Source organism: Dromaius novaehollandiae, chromosome 34 (assembly GCF_036370855.1).
Source record: "Dromaius novaehollandiae isolate bDroNov1 chromosome 34, bDroNov1.hap1, whole genome shotgun sequence".
Classification (NCBI taxonomy): Eukaryota; Metazoa; Chordata; class Aves; order Casuariiformes; family Dromaiidae; genus Dromaius; species Dromaius novaehollandiae.
Genome location: NC_088133.1, coordinates 549,649 through 571,475, shown reverse-complemented (window position 1 = coordinate 571,475; position 21,827 = coordinate 549,649). Strand labels below are relative to the sequence as shown.

The following is a 21,827-nucleotide window of genomic DNA, read 5'->3' as shown; positions in this document are numbered from 1 at the left end:
CCCTGCCCTGCTCCCCCCGGCCCCCCGCTTTGCCCCCGGGGGCCCAGGGCACCCGCCGCCCCCCGGCCCCCCCACGCCCCGTCCCGCACGCGCCCACGCGGGTGCTGCCAGCAGGGTTTATTCAGGAGAGGGGGAAGCAGCCCGGCACGGGGCCGGGGGGGGCCGCGAGGGGCAGGGGGGGGCCAGGCTCAGCGCCGGCTGCGGTGGCAGTAGAAATCCCATTCCTGGAAGGGAAAAGAGCAGAAAAAGGTGAAAAAGAGCCCCCCCCCCCGGTGCCCCCCGCCGCCACCCTCCCGGCGCTCACGTCCGTGTCCAGCTCCACCGCCGCCCGCCGCAGGGCGCGGGTCTCCCGCACGGCGCTGCTGGGGAAGTAGCCCAGGCGGGCCGGCTGCTCGCTGTAGTAGCCGCCCTGGACCTGCGCGGGGGGAAGGGGGTGTCAGGCAGGGCGGGCGGCCCCCCCGGCCCCCCCGCACCCAGGGTTCACTCACGCTGCCGCTCCAGAAGAGCTTCCCGCGGCCCCGCAGCTTGGAGAAGACGTAGACGACCTGTCCGCGCTGCAGCGGCAGGAAGCGGCAGTCGGGCGCCGCGTAGTCCGCCACGGCCACGGCCACGGAGATGGGGTCTGCGGGAGGGGGGGGTCAGCCCCGGCCCCCCCGGCCCCCCGCTGCCGGCCCCCCCGGCACTCACGGCTGCACTCCTCGTCGGCGCAGGCCTTCCTCTCGGCCAGGCTGTCGCGGTGCCCGGCCGCGCCGGGTGCCAGCAGGACGCAGAGCAGGGCGGCCCGCAGCGCCGCTGCCATCCTGGCCGGGGGACGGGGACAGGGACGGGGGGGCGGGCGCCCGCCGCCGGTCCGGCCCCCGGACGGGAACAAGGCGGCCCCTTCTCCCGCCTCCGGCGCACACTGGGGCCTTTGTCCCAGCCGGGCGCCCAGGGGAAGGGGGGCACCGCAGCCGGGGGGGCGCGGAAGCACCACGGCGGCCCCCTCGCCTCCCCCCCCGTCCCATCCCAGACTCGGCCGAAACCGTTCCTCTGCCCGCGGAGCGACGCGCTGCCGCCCCAAACCCCGCGCGGCAAAGAAACGGCTGCGGGAGCCCTTCGAAAAAGAGACGAACGAGGGTTTTATTCCAGAACAGAAAGCTCCAGGTGCAATGTCTGAGCAACAGACTCTGGGTACAATGCTTCGCGGACGGGGTCGGCCGCCGCCGCCCTCCTCCCCCCGGTGCCAGCCGTCGCCCGCGGCCGAGCCGGGGGGGCCACTTACCCGCCTGGCAGCGCGGCGGATGCGGCGGGCGGAGCTCCGGCTCCGTTCGACCCCGGGTGCCGCAGGGGACGGAGAGGGGCTGGGGACAAGGACTCGGCCAGCCTCGGGGACAGACTTACCTTCGGGGGGGGGGGGGGGGGGAGGGAACAAGTGAGCGAGCCCCGGAGAGGGGCTGGCGGGGGGCGGAGAGGCAGGGCGGGGGGAGCAGTCCCGGGAGCTCGGCGCCCGCCGGATCACTTCTTGGCGAAGGAGATCTTCATGGCGTTGTTCTGGGTAATCTTGAAGCCCTGGAGCGCGTCGCGGGCGGCTCCCGCCTGCACCTCGTTATCGAACTCCACGAAGGCGATGTCGTGCCGGCCCGGCACCAGGCGCACCTCCTTGAACCCGGGGAACCTGGGGGGGACGCGGGCAGTGAGCGGGGCCCCGGCCGCCCCCGCGGCTCCCCCCGCGGCCGCGGCCCGGCCCCCACTCACTGGTTGAACAGCATCGAGAGCATCAGCTCGTTGGTCTCCTCGGGCAGGTTGGTGAGGAAGAGGATGTGGTTGGGCGGGTTCTCCGAGAGCTGCCGAGAGAGCCGGGCTCAGCCGGGGGGGCTCCGCGGGGAAGCCGGGCACCTCCCGCCATCCCGAGGGCGGGCCCCGAGTCCCCTTCCCTGCGCCCGTCCCGCGACCGAGCCGCCCTGCGAGGTTTGGGGCCGCTGCGCCCGCCTCTCTCCCCATCCCGCCGCGCTCCCGCCGGGACGAGCCCGGCCCCGCGCCCGTGCGGGCGTCACCTGCTGGGGGGGCATGGCCCCGGGAGGGATCCCGCCGGGAGCCATGCCGGGCGGCGGGATCATGCCGGGCGGCGGCATGTAGGGCGGCTGGCCTGGCATGTGGTGCATCATGCGGGGAGCCTGGTTCAGCGGCGGCATTCCCTGCGGAGAGAGACGAGCTCAACGCCCGCCCCGGCGCGCGGACCCGCCCCGCGGCAGCTCCGGCGGCGCACTCACGGGAACGGCGCCCTGCACGGCGGAGGCGACCGGCGCGGCGGCCCCGGCGATCGCTTTCTTGGCGGCGGGAGTTTCTTGGCCTTTGGGCTTCCTCTTCTCCCGCTTGCGGTCGCGCTCCACGAAGGTGCCCTTCATCTTGGCGATGATGTCTGAGTCCGTCTTGGCGTACTGAATCCGCTGGGGAAGGGAGACGTGTCAGCGGGGTGCTGCAGGCCCGGGGGCCGGTTCCTGGCAGCGCGGCGGGCGCGGCAGGGCTCACCATGGGCTTGTCGTAGAAGGGGAAGCCCTGCATGGAGCGCAGGGCGTTGGTGGCACTGCTGATCTCCTTGAAGATGACGAAGGCCTGGCCCCGCATCTTCAGGCTCCGGGACACCAGGATGTCCAGGATCTGGCCGAACTGGGAGAAGATGGCGTAGAGGGACTTCTTCAGCTCTAGGAGGCAAAGTTTGGGTGTAACACGCATCGAGCGCCGCGGAGAATGAGCAGCTGCTGCTCGTTAAGAGCGGGGCTCCCCCCGGAGAGAAATGCGCCGTTTCCCTCAACGGCTGAACAACTTTAGCCTTTCTTGGACAAACCAAAGAAAAAGTCTCCTCTGCAACCGCCCGAGACCGGATGCAGGCAGGATCCGCTCATCCCTCCCGCGTTCCCCTTCCACCTGCTCCGGCTGCCCCTCACCGTCCTTCTTGATCTTCTCGTTGAGGTTGTTGATGTAGATGGTGTGGTTGGGGCGCGCGTCCTGGACAGCCATGCTGGAGACGGGACACCTGGACCTGCGGGGAGAGACCGGGCTGGAGGGGGCTGGGGCAGCCCCGGGGGGGGGGCGGGGGGGAGGCAGTTCCCACAGGCGGCGGGAGGCTCTGCCCAGGGACCCGGGGCTGCAGCATTTGGCGGGGGGTGGGTCAGAAACAAGAGGACAACTCCCTTCGAGCCCTCCCGGCGTGGGGGGAACCCACAGGGCTGATGGGACACGTCCGGACCCCGGAACCCTGCACGGGGGGAGAAAGACCTCGGAACCCCCCCACTCAGGGGCTTGAGGGAGGAAAGAGCTCCAGGAAAGGGTAAAAGCCCCCCGGGGGGGGGGGGGAGACCCTGGACCCCACCAGACCCAGGGGGCTGAAGGAAGAAACTGCCCTAGGAAAGGGTTAAAGCTCTCCCAGGAGGGGGAAAGACCCCGGACCCCCCCCCCAAAAAACCCTGGGGGGGAAAGAAAAATCCCCAGGGAGAGGTTGAACCCCTCGGGGTGCGGGGGGAAGACCCCGGACCCCCCCAGATCCGGGGGGCTGAGGGAGGAAGCGGCGCTACGGATGAGGTAACCACCCCCCCCCCGGGAGGACCCCAGACTCCCCCCCGGGGTCCCTACATCCGGGTCCTTCCCCTCCCGGGGGAACATCCGGGCCCTTCCCCACCTCAAAGACCGGGGAGGAAGGACCCGGATGTGGAGGCGGCCACGGGGCGGGGGTTTAGGGTGTCGGGGTGTCGCCCCCCCTCCCCCAGGCCCCGGTGATGGCGGGGGGACCTGCCGCCCCGCCCCGCCCGGGCCCCCCCGCCCCGCGCCCCGGCGGCGCCGCCGCCCCTCACCGATGGCCCCGAGCGCGCTGCTGCTGCTGCCGCCACCAAGCCCTGCCCGCCGCCCGCCAATGGCAGCGCAGCCGCCTCGCTCTCGCCCGCCAATGGCGAGAGCGACCAATCAGAGCGCGGCAGGCTCCGGCCGAGGGGCCAATGAGAAGCCGTCACCGGGCTCGAGGAGGCCAATCAGAACGGGCCTTCTGGTGGTCGCCCGGCCCCCCTCGGGGTGAGGAGCCCCTCCCACCGGAGCGGCCCGCGGCCACGCCCACCTCCTGCGCGATTGGTCGAGCGGAGCTGGCGGGGTCCAGCGCTATTGGTCAGCTCCGCCACGAGGCCAGGAAGGGGCGGAGCAGAGGCCGGAAGCACGCGCAAAGGGAGCGGCCCAGGGGCACGTGCGCGCGCCGCGCGACTCCTCCCGCCCCGCGGCCTGACCCCTGACCCCCCCGCCATGACCTCTCGCCCCGGCGCCCTTTGACCTTCGCCCAGGCGATGGCGCTGGTCGGGGCCGGCGCCCCGCCCCCCCCGCCACCGCCCCCCCCTCCGCCGCTGCCGCCCCCCCCCGCGCCGGGGCCGCCCCCGGGCCGGTTCCTGCGGGAGGCGCTGGAGCGGGCGGGGCCGGCGGACGGCGACGGGGGGGGCCTCCGGGAGCTGCTGCGGCGGCGCCGGGAGAGGTGGGGGGGGGCTGGGGCGGGCGGGGCCCGGCGGGAACGGGGGGGGCCCGGCCTGGCCTGGCCTGACCTGACCTGGGAGGAACCGGGGAGCCCAGTCTGACCCGGGGGGCCCGGCATGACCGGGGGGTGCGGGGCGGCCGGGGTCTGCCCCGAACCCGGGGGGGGTCCTGGCGCGGCCTCTGCCCCGTGGCGGCCCGGGGGCCCCCCTGGCCAGGAGTCCTGGGAGTACTGGGGGCCCCCATGGCCGGGCCGCGTCCCCCCACGGAGGGGTCCCGGGGCCCCGGTGTGCGCGGGGGGGGGTCCTGAGCCCCGCGTGGGCCCCGTTCCGCCCTCCCGCAGGTCACCGGGCCCTGCTGAGCCTCTGCCTCCCCCCAGCTTCAGCGGGCACCTGAAGTGGCTCCTCTTCCACCGCCCGGTGCCCTCCCTCATCCAGGAGGGGCCTCAGTAAGTGCGGGGGGGCAGCGGGGGGGGGGCTGGGGGGTGCCGGTGCCCCACGGCCCCCCCGCGCCCCCCAGGTGCGGGCTGGTGGCGCTGTGGATGGCGGCGGCGCTGCTGGAGCCCCCCCGGGAGGTCTCGCTGGAGCAGATCGTGCAGGCGGCGCGGGACCGGGCCTTCACCGCCCAGGGCGAGATGTTCTCAGGTGAGGGGGCCGCCGGGCGGGGGGGGCACCGTGGGGGGGGCCGGCAGGCGGGGGGGGCCACGGGCTGCCCTGCCGCTCTGCCCCGCAGCCGCCGCCATGGCCGCGCTGGCCCAGGAGCTGTTCCCGTGCCGCGCCGAGCTGCTCGCGGGGGGCCTCGACGGCGAGAACCGCCCGCGGGTGCTGCGGCACCTGGCCGCCGGCCGGCCCCTGCTCGTGCCGTATCCTGCCGTGCCCCCCCCGCCGCCTCCGCACCCCCCCCACCGCGTGCCCCCCCTCGCCGCCCCGTTGCGCCCCTTAACGCCGCCGCAGCTACGACGAGGACAGCAACCACGAGCCCTGCTGCCGCCGGGGCCACAAGGCCCACTGGGCCGTCGTCTCGGGTAGGTCCGCGGTGCTGGGGGGGGGGACGCCGGGGGGGTCCGGGCCGGCCCGTGGCAGCACTGAGCGCCCCCCCCCCCAGGCGCCCTGCTGGGGCTGCGGAGCCCGGCGCTGAGCCCCGGCTGCCGCAAGGACGCCGAGATCCCCGGGCTCTTCCACGCGGCGCCGGGGCCGCGGCTGCCGCCCGCCGAGGAGGTGGCCGAGGTCTTCGTGCTGGCGCAGCAGGGCAAGAGCCGCCGGCCGCAGCTCTGGGGCTACCGGCGGCTGCACGAGAGCAACGCGCAGCTCACCGACTTCAGCCCCCGCCGCGCCGGCGACGGCCGCGTCTACGTGGTGCCGGCGGGCGGCGTGCGGGCCGGGCTCTGCGGCCAGGCCGTGCTGCTGCACCCCCCGGGCCCCGGCGCGGTGCCGTCCTGACGCGGGGCCTCGGCACGGCGCTGCCCCACGGCGTGGCTCTGCCCCACGGCGCAGGCAGGGCCCGGTTCTGCCCCACGGCGCCCGGCACACGGAGGAGGGGGAAGCCAGGATGTTTCGGGCCGCCGCGTCCCGGGAGGCTTCGCTGTCTGGGAAGTGCCGTCGGTGGGGGCGGAGGGGGGCTGGGTCGCCCCCAGGACCCCCCCCGCACCGCCGCGCCCCGGCTCCGGCAATTAAAGGCGAACGTTTGGGACTCGCTCGCCATGTCGGTTCCTGCTGCGCCGGGGGGGGGGGGCGGCTCTCACGCCCCACCCCGTCCTCCTGGGGGTGAGGCCCAGCCAGGACGCCTGGGTCCCCTCTGGGGCCCTGTTGCAGGCTGGGGGGAAACTGAGGCAGGGATGGGGCAGCCTGGGGGTGGGGCCCGGACGCCTGGGTCCTTCCCACCCCCCCCCCAGCTGGGAATGGGGCTGGGGGAGGGACTGGGGGGGGGGGTCAGGGCTGCTGCTCCTCTGCGCTGCCCAGGGCGGGGCTTGGTGGGCAGGGGGCGGGGCTCCCTGAGTGGGTGGAGCTTGGTGGGGAGAGGGTGGGGCTCACTGGGTGGGGTGGGGCTTGACAGGCAGGGGTGGGGCTCACTGGGTGGGGTGGGGCTTGGTGGGCAGGGGCGGGGCACCCCTGGGAGCCAGGTAGGGAGGTTGCAGGGTGCGATGGGTCCATGTGCAATGGGGCTGGGTGCAATGGGGCCGGGTGCACAAGGTGTGGGGTGCAATGGGGTCTGGGTGCACAGGGTGTGGGGTGCAATGGGGCTGGGTGCACAAGGTGTGGGGTGCAATGGGCCTGGGTGCAATGGGTCTGGGTGCACAGGGTGTGGGGTGCAATGGGGCCGGGTGCACAGGATGTGGGGTGCAATGGGCCTGGGTGCAATGGGGCCGGGCGCACAGGGTGCGGGGCGCCCCCGCGTGTCCGTGCACGCTCGTGCTCGTGCGCTCACGCGCGTGCCCGCCCCGCCGCGCCCCGCCCCGCCCCGCCCCGCCGTCTCCGGCGCATGCGCGCTGCTGCAGCCCCGCCCTCCCGGCACGGGGCGGGGCCTCCCCTTCCCTGCTCCCTCATTGGCCGCCCCTACGGCGGGCAGGTGAGGCTCCGATTGGCTGGCGGCGGGGGGGGCGGGGCCGCTGAGCCCGGAAGCGGCGCGATGGCGCGGAGCGGGGTGAGTGCGAGCAGGTCCCGGCGGCCGTTGCGCCCTTTGACCCCGCCGCCGCGACCTTTGACCCGCGGGTCCGGCGGGGCCGAAGGGCCGCGGCCTTCCGGGGTGGTGAGCGGTGACCTTTAGCTGCCCGCGGGGCCGTGACCTCTGGCCCTTCCCGCAGGTGGCTGCCGCGTGGCCGGTGCTGCGGGGGGCCGCGGGCAGCCAGAGGGTGAGTCTGACCCCTGACCTATGACCCCGCCCCCTGACCCCCCCCCCGCACTGACCCCGTTTGACTCCCCCCGGGATGAGGCCCTTTGACCTCTGACCCCCCGGGCAGTGATCCTTTGACCCTAGCCCTGACCCCCACACACAGTTAAAGACCCTCTGACCCCCAACCTCTGACCCCCCTTTGACCTCTGACACCCCCCCCCAGGCAGACACCCTTTGACCCCCGACCCCTGGTTCCCCCCCCCATACCGGCACCTCCTGGTTCCCCTCCCCCAAATTGGGACCCTTTGACCCCCTGGTTCCCCCTCCCCATACTGGGACCCCCTGACTCCCCCCCGTACTGGGACCTCCTGGTTCCCCCCCCCCCAAATTGGGACCCTTTGACTCCCTGGTCCCCCCTCCCCATACTGGGACCCCCCGGCTCCACCCCATATTGGGACCCTTTGACCCCCTGGTCCCCCCCCATACTGGGACCCCCTGGTTCCCCCCCGCCCCTGCACAGGGCCCCCCTCACCCCATGTCCCCACGCCCAGCCCTGCCCTGTCCCCTCGGGGTGACCGGGGGCGGAGGCTGTGGGGGCCCCGGTGTCCCGGGGGGGGGTCTCAGCGCAGACCCACCCTCCCCACCCAGCTGCCGGCGCCCCCCGCACGCCCCCTGCGCCGGGACGCGGCGCTCCGGGCGCTGCCGGCCGACGAGCTCCGACGGGCCCGGGAAGCGCGGCAGAAGGCAGCGGGGGGGCCAGGCGCCGGTGGGGCCCCCCCCGGGCGGCCCCGCACCACCCCGACGCAGCTCAGCGCCCGGGCCCGGCAGCGCACGGTGCCCGCCTCGCGCCTCGGCCGCCTGGCCAGCTTCGGAGGTAGGGCCGGGCCCGGGGGGGCAGGGGGGGGCGGCTGCCCCCCACACGGTCTGCCCCCCGCGCGCTGTCTGCCCCCAGGGCTCGCCGTGGGGCTGGGCCTGGGCGCCCTGGCGGAGGCGGCGCGGACGGCGCTGGGCGGTCAGCGCCCGCCCGGGGGTGAGTACCGGGCAGCCGGGGGGGCCCGTGGCGGCGGCTCCGCATGGGGGCTGCCCCCCATGTCATCCCCCCCCCCCCACGGGGGCTCACGCCGGTTCCCCCCCCCAGCCGCCGGCTCCCTGCTGGACGCCAGCCCCTTCCTGTCGGAGGCCAACGCCGAGCGCGTCGTGGACACGCTGTGCCGCGTGCGCGGTGCCGCCCTCAAGCTGGGGCAGATGCTGAGCATCCAAGGTAGGGCCCCCCCGCGCCCCACGGCCCCCCCGCGCCCCCCACGCCCCCCCCGAGGCTCCGGCACGCGCCCTCTCCCCACAGACAGCAGCTTCCTCAGCCCCCAGCTGCAGAGCATCTTCGAGCGCGTGCGGCAGAGCGCTGACTTCATGCCGAGCTGGCAGACGAGCGTGAGTAGCTCACGGCCCTGCGCGGCCCCGGCCTCCCTCCCATCCCGGCTCCCGGTGCTTCCGGTGCTCCCGGCAGCGGCGGGGGGGGTTTTTGCCTCAGGGCCGCTCGTCCCCCTTGTCCCGACGGCCTCGGATTCGCGTCGGGCACTGCCGGGCGGGCGCGTTCCCCTGGGCTGGCGCAGAGGGTGTTGCGTCCTCTCCCGTTTTCTCGGCGCGGGGTTGCGGCACACGTGTCCCGGCGCACATGCCTGCGTCCTGGCGCGCACACGCGGGTCCCAGTGCGCACACGCGTGTCCCGGCATGCACACGCGTGTCCCGGCGCACACGCCGCCCGCTCCCTGTGCCGCAGCAAGTGCTGGCGGAGGAGCTGGGCCCGGCCTGGCGCGAGAAGATGTCGGCCTTCGAGGAGCGGCCCTTCGCGGCCGCCTCCATCGGGCAGGTGCACCTCGGCGTGCTGCGCGACGGCACCGAGGTGGCCGTCAAAGTCCAGGTGAGCCGCGGGGTCCTGGGGGGCGCCGGGATGGGGGGCACCGTGCCCCCCGTGTCCCCCCCCCTCGCGAGCCGCCCCGCGTCCCCGCAGTACCCCGGCATCGCCCAGAGCATCCGCAGCGACGTGGACAACCTGCTCTCGCTGCTCAAGATGAGCGTCTCGCTGCCGGAGGGTGAGCTCCGACCCCCGGGAGAGGGGCCCCCCCGGGCGGGGGCCCCCCCCGCCACCTGCCCTCGGGCCTGGGGGGGCCGCTGCGCCCCCCCTGAGCCCCGCGCCTCCCCAGGCCTCTTCGCCGACAACACGCTGCAGGTGCTGCAGAAGGAGCTGGAGTGGGAGTGCGACTATCACCGGGAGGCCGGCTGTGCCCGGACGTTCAGGTACCGCCGCGGCGGGGTTGGGGGTGGGGGCGGCTCGGCGGAGCCCCCCCGCGCCCACCGCCGCCCCCCCGCGCCCCAGGCGGCTGCTGCGGGACGACCCCTTCTTCGCGGTGCCGCGCGTCATCGATGAGCTCACGGCGAGCCGGGTGCTGTGCATGGAGCTGGGCAGTGGCGTCCCGCTGGATCGGTGCCTGGAGCTCAGCCAGGACGTGCGGGACGAGGCGAGTGCTCCCGGAGCAGCCGGGCCCGGCACCCTGGGTTTGGGGAGCAGCGTGCCGAAATCGCGCCCGGGGGGGCCGAGGCGCCGCCGCGTCCCCCCTGCGGGTTTGGGACCTGCCCGGGACCACCCTGCTCCGAAATAACCCCCCCCTCGCCGCCCCGCAGATCTGCTCCAACATCCTGCGCCTCTGCCTCCGGGAGCTCTTCGAGTTCCGCTTCATGCAGACGGATCCCAACTGGGCCAACTTCTTCTACGACGCCGGGAAGCACCGGGTGAGGCGGCTCCCCACGGCCGCGCCGGCGGCTCGCGGGGCCGGGATCCGGGGGCTCCGCTCCCCCCGGCCCTGCTCCCAGGGAAGCGCCGCTCCGCGGGGCGTTCGGGATGCGGCAGCGGCTCTCGGAGGGCTCCCGTGCGCCCGTCCTGGCGGAGCGTCCGTCCCTCCGTGCCGAGCATCCGTCTCCCTGTCCTGAGCGTCCGTCCCTCCGTCCCTGCCGCCCAGGTGACGCTGCTCGACTTCGGGGCCAGCCGCTCCTTCGACAAAGCCTTCACGGATCACTACATCGAGGTACGGCCCCCCCCGCGCACGCGGCCGCCCGCCGGCCCCCCCGGCGCCCGCCCGCCTCACGCCCCGTCCCGCAGGTGGTGAGGGCCGCGGCCGACGGCGACCGGGACAAGGTGCTCCGGAAATCCAGGGACCTGAAGTTCCTGACGGGATTCGAGAGCAAGGTGGGGCTCCGGGGGCGGCGGGGGGGGGCCGGGGCGGCGCCGGCGCTGACCCCCCCGCCATGCCCCGCCCCGCAGGCCTTCGAGGCGGCGCACGTGGAGGCGGTGATGATCCTGGGCGAGGCCTTCGCGGCGGCGGGGCCCTTCGACTTCGGGGCGCAGAGCACGGCCCGCCGCCTCCAGGCCCTGGTGCCGGGGCTGCTGCGGCACCGCCTGGCGCCGCCCCCGGAGCAGAGCTACTCCCTGCACCGCAAGATGGCCGGCGCCTTCCTGGCCTGCGCCCGCCTGCGCGCCCGCGTGCCCTGCCGCCGCCTCTTCGAGCAGCTCTACGCCCGCTACTGGGCATCGCCGCCGTAGCGCCGCGGGGGCGGCCGCCCCGGGGCCTCCCCGATCCCCCCGCGGACCCTCGGGGCAGGACCCGGATCCCCCGTGGATCCTTGGGGCAGGACCAGGATCCCCCTGCGGACCCTTGGGGCAGGGCCGGGGTGTTCCCGGATCCCCCGTGGATCCTTGGGGCAGGACCAGGGGTCTCCCTGGATCCCCCTGTGGATCCTTGGCGCAGGACTGGGATCCCCCCATGGACCCTCGGGGCAGGACCCGGATCCCCCCGTGGACCCTCGGGGCAGGGCCAGGTCCTCCCCAGATCCCCCCGCGCATCCTTGGGGCAGGACCGGGATCCCCCTGCGGACCCTCGGGGCAGGGCTGGGGTGTTCCCGGATCCCCCGTGGATCCTTGGGGCAGGACCAGGTGTCTCCCTGGATCCCCCTGTGGATCCTTGGCACAGGACCGGGATCCCCCCATGGACCCTTGGGGCAGGACCGGGGCGTTCCCAGATCCCCTCGTGGATCCTTGGGGCAGGACCAGGATCTCCTGGGATCCCCCCTGCGGACCCTCAGGCAGGGCCAAGGTATTCCTGGATCTCCCTGTGGATCCTTGGGGCAGGACCGGGGTATTCCCGGATCCCCTGCGGACTCTCGAGGTGGGTCTGGCATCTCCAGGGATCCCCCTGCACCCCCTCGGGGCAGGATCAGGGTCTCCCTGGATCCCCCTGTGGATCCTTGGGGCAGGGCTGGGGTATTCCCGGATGCCCCACGGACCCTGGGGGCGGGTCCAGGGTCTCCCCGGATCCCGCCGTGCCGTGATCCCGGTCCCGGGCGGCGGCTCCCTCCTCGCGCCGCGGGCAATAAAGACGGTGACTTTGCCCCGCGCTGGAGCAGGACGCGGCCCGGCCGGGGCGACCCCCATCCTGGCGTGTGGGGTGGCTTCATGGGGGCGCGCTGCTGGGGGGGGGTCTGTTCTGGGGGGGGTCTGTGTTTTAGGGGATCGGTGTTTGGGGCAGGTGGGTAGCGAGGGGTCGGTTTGGGGCAGGAGGTCCATGTTTGGGGGGTTGGTTTTGGGGCAGGAGATCCGTGTTTTGGGGCGGGCTGGTGATTGGGGGGTTGGTTTTGGGGTGGGGGGATCTGTATTTTGGGGCAGGCTGGTGCTACGGGGGCAGTTTTGGGGCGAGGGGGCCGTGTTTTGGGGCAGGCTGGTGCTACGGGGGCAGTTTTGGGGCGAGGGGGCCGTGTTTTGGGGCAGGCTGGTGGCGCGGGATGGCTTGGCATGGGGGGGGCAGCCCAGCTGCGTGTATGGGGGAACCAGATGGAGGAGGCGGAGCCTCCATGTAAATGAGAGGGTGTGGCTACACATCATCCAATCTGCATATTCATGAGCCCTCGAGCCCGTGGGGGCGGGGCTGGGGTGGTCTCGCCTCCGCCGCCCCAATGAGGGGAGGCGACTGGGGGCGCCTCATTTGCATATTCACCGGTTGAGGGAAATGGGGTGATGGAGGGGGCGTGGCCGGGCGCGCCCGTGGAGACGGGAGGGGCTTCGGGGCGGGGCCGGCGGGGGCGAGGCCGCCTCATTTGCATACCGCAGACCCCTCGCCCAACGGCGTGGGGGAGAGGGCGGGGCCGAGGAGGTCATTTGCATATCGGGGCGGTGCGCTCGCCCACGACCCTCGGCGGGGTGTGTGGGGGGGTGACGCCTCGTTTGCATATGCATGAGGGGGCGGGGCCGCGGGCGGGAAGCGGAAGGCGCGTGCGTGCACCGTCGTAGCCACAGCCCGGCGGGGGGGCCGGGGGCGGCGGCGGGTCCTGCCGGAGCGAGCGGAGCCGCGGCGCTGCGGCGGGGTAAGGCCGGGGGCACCGCGCCCCCCCCCCCCCCCCCGGGGCACCGGCCTCCCCCCACCTCGGGCAGGGGGCCGGGGCGGCTGCATCCCCCCCGGGAGCCCGCAGGGGCAGCTCCCCCCCCCCCCGCCCCGGGGCCCGCAGGGGCAGCGCTGTCCCCCGCCCGGGGTAGCCACGTCCCCCCGCGCCGGGTGCGGGGCGGCCCCGGGGCCGTCGCGTCTCCCCCTCGGGCCGCTGCTCCTGCCCCCGGGGCAGCTGTGTCCCCCCACCCCGGGGCAGGGCCGGGCCGCGGGGCGGCTGGGCAGCGGGGGCGGCGGGTCCGTCCCCCCCCCCCCCCCCCCCCCCGGGCCGCAGGGCAGGGGCGGCTCCCCCCGGTGCTTAGTCAGGGGCGGGGAGCCCGGGGGCCGGTGCGGGGCCTGGGCCCTGCCCCCGGCAGCCCCCTGCAGCGTGGCGCCCCTGGGGGGGGGACGGGACACACGTGGGCTCCCAGGGCCCTTGGGGGGGGGGGGACACGCGTGGGGCCTGGCGCTCCCGGCCCGTGGGTGCAGCCCCAGGGAGGGGAGGGCGTGGGGGGCTCCCTGCGCCCTGGCAGGGGGCTATGGGGCTGGGGGGGGGGGTGAGGACGTGGCATCGCCCGCGCGTGGCCCTGGGTGGGGAGGAGGCGGGGGGCAGCCCCCCTCCCGGGCTGGGGGCCTCCCGCGGGGCCGGGGGCAGCCCGTGGTGGGGCCGGGCCGCGAGGCCTCGGCGGCCGGGGGGGCCGTGCAGGGCGGGGGGCAGCGGGCCGCACGCCCCCCCCTCGCTGCCTGCCTGGGCCCTGCCCGCGCCCCGGGGGGCCAGGCGGGACCCCACCCGGGGGGTGTCGGCGGCGGGTGCCCCCTCGGCGTGGGGCGGGCCGGGTTTGCCCCCTCCGCCTCGTTGGGGGTGTCCCCCCCCCCCAGCCCCTCGGCTCCTGCGGGGGATTTGGGGACGCTGGGCCCCGGGACGGGACCGGCTCCGCAGCCCCCCGGGTGCCCGGGCTCCCCTCCCGGCGGGCCACGGCCGGGCGTCCGGACCCCCGGGCTCCCCGGCTCCGGGAGGAGGAGAGGGGCCGGGCGAAGCCCCTGCTCCCCGCGGCCGGGGGAGGCACCGGCGTCCCACGGGTGCGCGAGGGGCCGCGGGGGGGGGGGGCCCAGGCCGCTGCGGCCCCCGGCGCTCACCCCGGCCCCCCCCGGCGCTCGGGCGGCGGATGCTCCCCCGGGAGCGGCGGCCGGGCCGAGGCAGGAAGCCCGGAAGCGATCGGGAATTATTAGTGTCCGTTAAGGGGCCCCGGCGTCCCCCCCCCGGCGAGCCCCCCCGCCGGCCGCCCCTCCAGCCGCTGCTGCGCCACTGCGATGCCTCCTGCCTCGGTTTCCCCGTCCGGGGTGTCTCCTTCCCCCCCCCCCATCGCAGAGCCGGGCCGTGGGAGCCGCGGCGTGGGCCGCCCCCCTGCCCGGCCGGGGGCTTCGCGGGGGGCCGGGGCAGCAGCTGAGGAAACAACCGCCGGGGCCGGTGTTTGCCGGCGCGGGCCCCGGGGGGGATTTGGCAGCGGGCGCCGGGGGGGGGGGGCACGTCTGTGCCGGGGGCCCGAGGCAGAGTTTGCCTTTCCCAGCTGCCGTGTCCCACGTCCCCCCCCGCCCTGAGGCCCCCCCGGCTGTGACACCCCTGCTGAGCTCCCCCAGCCCCCCGCCGCGACCGCCTGCCAGCTTGGGGGGGCCCCTCCGCGGGCTAAATATACCCGGGGGGGGCTGCGACGGCCCAGATCAGTCTGGAGCTGCTGAGATCAAAGCGGGGGAGACGGGGCCCCCCCCAGCCCCCCGCACGGCTTTGATCTCTGGGGAGCGGCTGCAACCTGCACCCATGGGTGCTCAGCGTGCTGGGGGGGGGAGCTGGGGGATGCCCCCCCTCGCCCCCAGCCTGGGGCCGGCGCTGGTGGGGGGGTCCAGGCGGTCCTACCCCTCCCACCCCCCGGCTCCAGGGAGATGCCAGGGCGCTGGGGGCAGAGCCCAGGCGTCCCGGCCCCGCTTTGGGGCGGGGGGGGCTCGTTCACCCCCCGCCCCGTCCCTGTGCCCCCCAGGCCTGCGGGGTCCGCGATGAACAAGCTGCGGCAGAGCCTGCGCCGCAAGAAGCCGGCGTACGTGCCGGAGGCCAGCCGGCCCCACCAATGGCAGGCGGACGAGGAGGCCGTGCGGCGCGGCAAGTGCAGCTTCCCCGTGCGGGTGAGCGCCGGGGGGGGCCGGGGGTCCCGACGTCTCTGCCCGGGGGGCAGCGTGGCCCCGGGGCCGCCTGTGCCTGTGCCCGTGTTCACAGGCGCCCGCCCAGCGCGGAGCCTCGTGCACAAGGGCCAGGTGCTCGTGTGCCAGCGTGCACAAGCGTGTGCCAGCGTGCACGGGCGTGCACGAGTGTGTGCCTGCATGCACAAGCATGCACGGGCGTGTGCCGGCATGCATGAACGTGTGCCAGCGTGCACGAGCATGTGCCAGCATGCACGGGTGTGCACAGGCGTGTGCCAGCATGCACGGGTGTGCACGAGCGTGTGCTGGCATGCACGGACATGCTGGCGCGGGGGCGGCTGGGGGGCACGGCCCGTGCTGACGTCCTCCCCCGCCCCCCCGCAGTACCTGGGCCACGCGGAGGTGGACGAGTCGCGGGGGATGCACGTGTGTGAGGAGGCCGTGAAGAAGCTCAAAGCGGTGAGTGCCCCGGGGGCGGCCGGGCCCGGCGCCCGCCCTGCTCTGCTCTGCTCCGCTCCGCTCCGCGCTCGCTCACGCCGCCTCCTTGCAGAGCGGCCGCAAGGCCGTCAAGTCGGTGCTGTGGGTGTCGGCGGACGGGCTCCGCGTCGTGGACGACAAGACCAAGGTGAGCGGCGCCCGGGGGCCCTGGGTGGGCGGCATGCGGGCCCCCCCCCGGCTCACGCGTCCCCCCCCCCGTCGCCCAGGACCTGCTCGTCGACCAGACCATCGAGAAGGTCTCGTTCTGCGCCCCCGACCGCAACTTCGACAAGGCCTTCTCCTACATCTGCCGGGACGGCACCACGCGCCGCTGGATCTGCCACTGCTTCCTGGCCCTCAAGGACTCCGTGAGCGCCGGGATGGGCGCGGGGGATGCGCCGGCTCGCGGGGGACGCGTGGGACGGGCGCGGGGGACGCGCCGGCTCGCGGGGGATGCTCCAGCTTGTGCAGGGCTCCCAGGGCTCGGTGCGAGGGCTGCCCCAGTGCTGGGCAAGTAGGATGCCTTGGGATGCACGGGATGCTCCGGGGACGGATGCATGGGATGCTCCGGGGATGGCTGCATGCGATGCTCCGGGGACAGTTGCGTGGGAAGCTCTGGCACATCTGGGATGCTCCAGGGCCAGATGTGCGGGATGCTCCGGGGACGGTTGCATGCGATGCTCCAGGGACGGATGCACAGGATGCTCTGGCACATGTGGGATGCTCCGGGGATGGATGTGCGGGATGCTCCGGGGACGGTTGCATGCAATGCTCCAGGGACGGATGCGCAGGATGCTCTGGCACGTGTGGGATGCTCTGGGGATGGTTGCATGCGATGCTCCAGGGACGGATGTGCGGGATGCTCCGGGGACAGTTGCATGCGATGCTCTGGGGACGGATGTGTGGGATGCTCCGGGGACAGTTGCATGCGATGCTCTGGGGACGGATGTGCGGGATGCTCCGGGGACAGTTGCATGCGATGCTCCGGGGACGGATGTGTGGGATGCTCCGGGGACAGTTGCATGCGATGCTCCAGGGCCGGCTGCGTGGGTGGCTCTGGGGATGGATGTGCGGGATGCTCCGGGGATGGTTGCATGTGATGCTCCAGGGACGGATGCACAGGATGCTCTGGCACATGTGGGATGCTCCGGGGATGGATGTGCGGGATGCTCCGGGGACGGTTGCATGCGATGCTCCAGGGACGGATGCGCAGGATGCTCTGGCACATGTGGGATGCTCCGGAGATGGTTGCATGCGATGCTCCAGGGATGGATGTGCGGGATGCTCTGGCACATGCGGGATGCTCCGGGGACGGATGTGCAGGATGCTCCGGGGATGGTTGCATGTGATGCTCCAGGGACGGATGTGCGGGATGCTCCGGGGACGGCTGCATGCGATGCTCCGGGGACGGCTGCATGCGATGCTCCAGGGACAGATGCGCGGGATGCTCTGGGGACGGATGTGCGGGATGCTCCGGGGACAGTTGCATGCGATGCTCCAGGGCCGGCTGCGCGGGTGGCTCCGGGGATGGATGTGCGGGATGCTCCGGGGATGGTTGCATGCGATGCTCCAGGGACGGATGTGCGGGATGCTCCGGGGACGGCTGCATGCGATGCTCCGGGGACAGATGCGCGGGATGCTCTGGGGACGGATGTGCGGGATGCTCCGGGGACAGTTGCATGCGATGCTCCAGGGCCGGCTGCGCGGGCGGCTCCGGGGATGGATGCGCGGGCGGCTCCGGGGCCGGTGGCACAGGACGCTCCGGCTCCGGCGCGCTGAGGCCCCGCGTGCCCCCAGGGCGAGCGGCTGAGCCACGCCGTGGGCTGCGCCTTCGCCGCCTGCCTGGAGCGCAAGCAGCGGCGCGAGAAGGAGTGCGGCGTCACGGCCTCCTTCGACACCTCCCGCACCAGCTTCGCCCGCGAGGGCTCCTTCCGGGCGCCGGGCGCCGCGCAGCCGGCCCAGCGCCAGGGCGTCATGCGGCAGCTGCAGGACAAGAAGCGAGGTGCTGGGGGGGGCGGCGGCGGGGGGAGGAGGAGGAGGAGGAGGAGGAGGGCGAGGAAGGGCGGCCGGGCTAACCCCGCTCTCCCGGCAGCCGAGGCGGCCCCCCCCGCCGCGGCCCCGGCCCCGGCCCCGGCGGAGCCCCCCGGGCCGGCGCAGCCCCGCAGCGCCTCGCCGCCGCCGGCCGCCACCTCGCCGGCGGAGGGGGCGGCGGGGGGGGGCCCGCAGCACGCCATCCCCCGGCGCCACGCGCCCCTGGAGCAGCTGGTGCGCCAGGGCTCCTTCCGCGGCTTCCCGGCGCTCAGCCAGAAGAACTCGCCCTTCAAGCGGCAGCTCTCGCTGCGCCTCGACGAGCTGCCCTCCACCCTGCAGCGCAAGGACAGCTTCCAGGCCCGCGGCGCCGGTGAGGGGCTCGGCCGCGGGGGTCCCGGGGGGGCTGCCCCCCTGGGCGTCGCCTCGGGGGGTGCTGAGGTTTCGGGGTCCTCCGACGCCTTTCCGTGTGTTGTTTCCCCCCCCCAGTGCTGGAGCTGGAGTCGAGCCCCCCCGGCGACAGCGACGGCATCAACGACCTCTGCAGCCAGATCGACGCCTCCTTCGCCTGCCCCCCCGGGGACCCCTTCGGCCTCGCGGCCCCCAACGGCGCCGCCACCCCCCCCGCGGAGGGGGGCCTCGCAGGTACCCCCGGCCCGGCCTCATCCCCCCCCGCCCCGTGCATGGGGACACCCGCATCCCCCTCCCTTGCAGCAGGGCACCCGTGTTCCTCCCCCCACGCATGGGGTCCCTTGCATCCCCCCCCATGCAATGGAGCATGCGCATCCCCCCCCTTGCACGGGTGCATCCACATCCCCCCCCTGCACAGGGGCACCCACATCCCCCCCTGCACGGCGATACCCACATCTCCCCCCTTGGACAGGGGCACCTGCTTCCCCCCATGCACAGGGGCACCCACATCTCCCCCCTTGCACAGGGGCACCCCAACCTCCCCCCACGCATGGAGGCACCCACATCCCTCCCCTTGCTGGCGGGGGGGGCCATGCGGGTGCCCCCCACCTGCAACGCCCGCCCCGTGCAGCCCCCATGCCCCCCCCCAGGCCCGTGCATCGCGCCTCTCGCAGCCCCCCTGCTCCCCCCTTCATCCCCCCTCCTCCTCCTCCTCCCCGCAGGCCCCGCGTCCTGGGCCGAGGGGGCGGCCGCGGGGGCCCCCCCCTTCCAGCCGGGCCACCGCCGCACCCCCTCGGAGGCCGAGCGGTGGCTCGAGGAGGTCTCCAAGACGGCCAAGGCGCAGCAGCAGCAGCAGCAGCAGCAGCAGCAGCAGCCGGGGGGGACCGGGCCCCCCGGCGGCCCCCCCTACGCCCCCCCCGGCCTCTTCCTCCCGGCCTTCGTGCCCGTGGGCGCCTACCCGCCGGCGCTGCCCTTCGGGGCGCCCGCCGTGCCCGTGGTGGGCATCACCCCCTCGCAGATGGTGGCCAACGCCTTCTGCGCCGCCGCCCCCCCGCCCGCCGCCGAGCTGGCCGCCAAGGCCAGCCCCTTCGCCCCCGCGCCCCCCCCGGCCCGCCCCCCGGCCCCCCCGGACCCCTTCGAGGTGCAGTGGGCGGCCCTGGGCTCCAAGCCCCCCCCGCCGGCCCCCAACCCCTTCGCCGGCGACCCGCAGAAAACCTTCGAGATCGAGCTGTGAGCGACCCCCCCCCCTCGCCGCTGCTGCGGGTGGGGGGCCGGGGGGGCTCTGGGGCTCCCTGCTGACAGCCTGGGGGGTCCTGGAGCCCCCCCTCCCTGAGGCTGGGGGTCTCTGGGGTCCCCCAGCAAGGCTGGGGGGGGTCCTAGTGCCCCCCAGTAAGGACAAGGGGGGTCCCCAGTGCCCCACCTCAAGGCTGGGGGTCCCTGGTGCCCCCCAGTAAGGCTGGGGGCATCCCTAGTGCCCCCCAGTAAGGCTGGGAGGGTCCCCAGTGCCCCTGTCCCAAGGCTGGGGGTCCCTGGTGCCCCCCAGCAGGGACTGGGGCACCCCCAGTGCCCCCCAGTAAGGACCAAGGGGGTCCCCAGTACCCCCACCCCAAGGGCGGGGGTCCCTGGTGCCCCCCAGCAGGGCCCAGGGTGGGCTGCTGGGTTCACAGGAGGATGGGGGAGGCAGGACCAGGCTGGGGGGGGGTCTGGGCCCCCCCCAGCCCCCCTGCGGCTGCTCTCAGCCCCGGGGGGGTCTGAGCCCTCCCGGCAGCGCTGGGGGGCCAGGACCCCCCTGGCCCTGCGGGGGGACCAGGGACCAAGGAGGGCCCGGGGGGGGGTCCCCTCCCGGCGGGGGGCACTGGCCTCTCCAGATCCTCTTGCGTTTTTTTTTTTTTAACTTAAGCAGATTTTTGTATTTTTCTCTAATTTAATATAATATATATATAAATATATTCCCCTTTTAGTTCGGGGGGGCACCGCAGCCGGTGGGGGGTGACCCCCGCTCTCCGCCCCCCGCCTCCGTCAGTGCCAGCGGTGCTGCTCTTACTGCCAATGTGTGCCCCAAATGGGCATTGCCCCCCCCAAGGGGGGCGAAGGGGCTGGTGCCCCCCCCGCACGCGGGCCTGGGGGGAGCCGGGGGGCAGCGGGGCCCCTGTGCGAGGAGCACAACCCCCCCAGGGCCCCGGCGCGGGGGGCGAGGCGGGTGCAGGCCCTCGTGCAAGGCCTGGGAGGGCCCTCGTGCAAGGTGTGCGCGGGACCCTCGTGCAAGCTGTTCGCACGGCCCTTGTGCAATGCACGTGGGGCCCTCGTGCAGCATGTGCGGGGCCCTGGTGCGAGGTGTGCAAAGGCCCTCGTGCAATGCATGTGGGGCTGTTGTGCAAGGTGCGCAAAGGCCCTCGTGCAACGTGCGGGGGCCCCGGTGCGAGGTGTGCAAAGGCCCCAGTGCAACGTGCACGGGGCCCCGGTGCGGGCGTGCGGGCGCGGGGCGGGTGTGCACCGGGCCCCCCCGCGCCCCGCCGATCCCTCGGCTGCGACGGCACCGCGGCGGGGGGGGCCGCGGCCTTTTCTACCTTCCTTTCCACGGTTTTGTACCTGCGAACGGCGCTGACGCGAATAAAGGCTCCTCCGCTTCGTAGCCGCGCCGCGCCGCAACGGGGGGGCACGTGCGGGGCCGGCACACGCGTGCACAGCCGTGCACACACGCGTGCACACCCAGCCACACACACACATATATATATATTTATGGCCTTATCTTGCATAAGGAACTGGATCACTCGCCGTTGCCGTGGCAACCTGCAGGGATCCCTGCCGCTGCTTAAAGGGGCCGCCGCGGCGGGGGGGCAGAGCTGTGCCCCCCCCCCGGCCTTGCCCTGCCTCAGTTTCCCCATGCGCCACGGGGCCTCCTGCGGGGGGGCTGGGCGGGGGCAGGAGGCTCCCCGGGGGGGTCCATGGGCAGCACAGGGGTCCCACACGGGGTCTGTGGGGCCTGGGCTGGGGTCCTGCCTGGGGGGGGTCCATGGGCACCGTGGGGGTCCCACCTGAGGTCAGTGGGGCCTGGGCTGGGGGTCCCACATGGGTTATGGGTCCTGGGCTGGGGGTCCCACCCGGGGTCTATGGGGCCTGGGCTGGGGTCCTGCCCGGGGGGGTCCATGGGCAGCACAGGGGTCCCACTCGGGCTATGGGGCCTGGGCTGGGGGTCCCACATGGGCTATGGGGCCTGGGCTGGGGGTCCCACCCGGGGTCTATGGGGCCTGGGCAGGGGGTCCTGCCCGGGGGGGGTCTTTGGGTGCAGCGCGGGGGTCCTGCCCGGGGCTCTGGGCATGGGGTCCTGCCTCGGGGGGCTCAGGGGCGGCACGGAGGTCCCGTGTGGGGTCTATGGGGCCTGGGCAGGGGTCCCGCCCGGGGTCTGGGGGGTCCCGGGGTCCCGCTGGGTGGCCTGTGGGGCCGGGCAGGGGTCCCGCCCGGGGTCTGGGGGGTCCCGGGGTCCCGCCGGGGGGTCTGGGCTGGCGCAGGGTGCTGCCGGGGGGTCCGGGCAGGGGTCTCGGCTGCCCCAGGGTCCCGCCCGTGGGGTCCGGGCAGGGGTCGCGCTCGGGGTCTATGGGGCTGGTGCGGGGGTCCAGGGGCCCGCTGGGGGGTCCGGGGCGATGCAGGGTCCCACCCGGGGGGTGCGGGCGGGGGTGTCTGGGCCGGGTGGGGGTCCGGGGCGATGCAGGGTCCCACCCGGGGGGTGCGGGCGGGGGTCTCTGGGCCGGGTGGGGGTCCGGGGGGTGCCAGGGTCCCACCCGGGGGTGTGGGCGGGGGTCTCTGGGCCGGGTGGGGGTCCGGGGGGTGCCAGGGTCCCACCCGGGGGGTGCGGGCGGGGTCTCTGGGCCGGGTGGGGGTCCGGGGGGAGCCAGGGTCCCACCCGGGGGGTGCGGGCGGGGGTGTCTGGGCCGGGTGGGGGTCCGG

General features: G+C 75.0%; 5 protein-coding genes across 9 annotated transcripts; 3 read left to right on the top strand and 2 right to left on the bottom strand.

Moving 5' to 3' along the window:
- Positions 1–102: 102 nt before the first annotated feature.
- On the bottom strand, positions 103–1,012 carry MIA (MIA SH3 domain containing). The gene is made up of 4 exons (XM_026097949.2): positions 688–1,012; positions 489–622; positions 305–415; positions 103–224 (listed from the first exon to the last, which is right to left on the bottom strand). Exons 1-4 carry the CDS (start codon positions 797–799, stop codon positions 189–191), a joined length of 393 nt encoding a protein of 130 aa, XP_025953734.2. The 5' UTR covers positions 800–1,012; the 3' UTR covers positions 103–188.
- An 86-nt stretch (positions 1,013–1,098) lies between these two features.
- SNRPA (small nuclear ribonucleoprotein polypeptide A) lies at positions 1,099–13,141 on the bottom strand. 4 transcript variants are annotated; one of them, XM_064503105.1, is made up of 8 exons: positions 13,137–13,141; positions 3,828–3,865; positions 2,925–3,019; positions 2,509–2,681; positions 2,250–2,426; positions 2,034–2,174; positions 1,735–1,823; positions 1,099–1,654 (listed from the first exon to the last, which is right to left on the bottom strand). In XM_064503105.1, exons 3-8 carry the CDS (start codon positions 2,995–2,997, stop codon positions 1,495–1,497), a joined length of 813 nt encoding a protein of 270 aa, XP_064359175.1. In that variant the 5' UTR covers positions 2,998–3,019; positions 3,828–3,865; positions 13,137–13,141; the 3' UTR covers positions 1,099–1,494. The 4 variants fall into 4 exon arrangements, with proteins under 4 accessions (XP_064359175.1, XP_064359174.1, XP_064359172.1 ...); XM_064503104.1 differs by lacking the exons at positions 3,828–3,865; positions 13,137–13,141 and adding an exon at positions 3,656–3,774; XM_064503102.1 differs by lacking the exons at positions 3,828–3,865; positions 13,137–13,141 and adding an exon at positions 3,610–3,632.
- Positions 4,498–6,171, top strand: ACTMAP (actin maturation protease). The gene is made up of 5 exons (XM_064503101.1): positions 4,498–4,930; positions 5,002–5,126; positions 5,215–5,344; positions 5,436–5,506; positions 5,587–6,171. The coding sequence occupies exons 1-5, from the start codon at positions 4,602–4,604 to the stop codon at positions 5,919–5,921; spliced, it is 990 nt and encodes a 329-aa protein (XP_064359171.1). The 5' UTR covers positions 4,498–4,601; the 3' UTR covers positions 5,922–6,171.
- On the top strand, positions 6,968–11,793 carry COQ8B (coenzyme Q8B). 2 transcript variants are annotated; one of them, XM_064503090.1, is made up of 14 exons: positions 6,968–7,122; positions 7,283–7,330; positions 7,960–8,185; positions 8,264–8,341; positions 8,450–8,572; positions 8,654–8,739; positions 9,089–9,229; positions 9,320–9,401; positions 9,513–9,606; positions 9,686–9,827; positions 9,991–10,098; positions 10,326–10,391; positions 10,466–10,552; positions 10,628–11,793. In XM_064503090.1, exons 1-14 carry the CDS (start codon positions 7,108–7,110, stop codon positions 10,904–10,906), a joined length of 1,575 nt encoding a protein of 524 aa, XP_064359160.1. In that variant the 5' UTR covers positions 6,968–7,107; the 3' UTR covers positions 10,907–11,793. The 2 variants fall into 2 exon arrangements, with proteins under 2 accessions (XP_064359160.1, XP_064359161.1); XM_064503091.1 differs by lacking the exon at positions 7,283–7,330 and having other exon boundaries at positions 6,969–7,122.
- NUMBL (NUMB like endocytic adaptor protein) lies at positions 12,591–20,514 on the top strand. The gene is made up of 9 exons (XM_064503092.1): positions 12,591–12,720; positions 14,810–14,951; positions 15,351–15,425; positions 15,517–15,591; positions 15,671–15,811; positions 17,241–17,445; positions 17,536–17,844; positions 17,961–18,116; positions 18,605–20,514. Exons 2-9 carry the CDS (start codon positions 14,826–14,828, stop codon positions 19,114–19,116), a joined length of 1,599 nt encoding a protein of 532 aa, XP_064359162.1. The 5' UTR covers positions 12,591–12,720; positions 14,810–14,825; the 3' UTR covers positions 19,117–20,514.
- The last annotated feature ends 1,313 nt before the right edge of the window (positions 20,515–21,827 follow it).

Excerpts from the sequence above, each read along its gene's own strand:
- MIA (XM_026097949.2), bottom strand. The coding sequence starts at position 799 with ATGGCAGCGGCGCTGCGGGCCGCCCTGCTCTGCGTCCTGCTGGCACCC. Across the intron at positions 623-687 it reads CGCCGACGAGGAGTGCAGCC|ACCCCATCTCCGTGGCCGTG; the intron begins GTGAGTGCCGGG and ends CCCCTCCCGCAG. Across the intron at positions 416-488 it reads AGCTCTTCTGGAGCGGCAGC|GTCCAGGGCGGCTACTACAG; the intron begins GTGAGTGAACCC and ends CCCCCCGCGCAG.
- SNRPA (XM_064503102.1), bottom strand. Across the intron at positions 2,175-2,249 it reads CCGTGCAGGGCGCCGTTCCC|GGAATGCCGCCGCTGAACCA; the intron begins GTGAGTGCGCCG and ends CTCTCTCCGCAG. Across the intron at positions 1,824-2,033 it reads GGGCCATGCCCCCCCAGCAG|CTCTCGGAGAACCCGCCCAA; the intron begins GTGACGCCCGCA and ends CTCTCTCGGCAG.
- ACTMAP (XM_064503101.1), top strand. The coding sequence starts at position 4,602 with ATGACCGGGGGGTGCGGGGCGGCCGGGGTCTGCCCCGAACCCGGGGGG. Across the intron at positions 5,127-5,214 it reads CCAGGGCGAGATGTTCTCAG|CCGCCGCCATGGCCGCGCTG; the intron begins GTGAGGGGGCCG and ends TCTGCCCCGCAG. Across the intron at positions 5,507-5,586 it reads CCACTGGGCCGTCGTCTCGG|GCGCCCTGCTGGGGCTGCGG; the intron begins GTAGGTCCGCGG and ends CCCCCCCCCCAG.
- COQ8B (XM_064503090.1), top strand. Across the intron at positions 7,331-7,959 it reads GGGCCGCGGGCAGCCAGAGG|CTGCCGGCGCCCCCCGCACG; the intron begins GTGAGTCTGACC and ends CTCCCCACCCAG. Across the intron at positions 9,402-9,512 it reads GAGCGTCTCGCTGCCGGAGG|GCCTCTTCGCCGACAACACG; the intron begins GTGAGCTCCGAC and ends GCGCCTCCCCAG.
- NUMBL (XM_064503092.1), top strand. The coding sequence starts at position 14,826 with ATGAACAAGCTGCGGCAGAGCCTGCGCCGCAAGAAGCCGGCGTACGTG. Across the intron at positions 15,426-15,516 it reads CCGTGAAGAAGCTCAAAGCG|AGCGGCCGCAAGGCCGTCAA; the intron begins GTGAGTGCCCCG and ends GCCTCCTTGCAG. Across the intron at positions 17,845-17,960 it reads CTTCCAGGCCCGCGGCGCCG|TGCTGGAGCTGGAGTCGAGC; the intron begins GTGAGGGGCTCG and ends TCCCCCCCCCAG.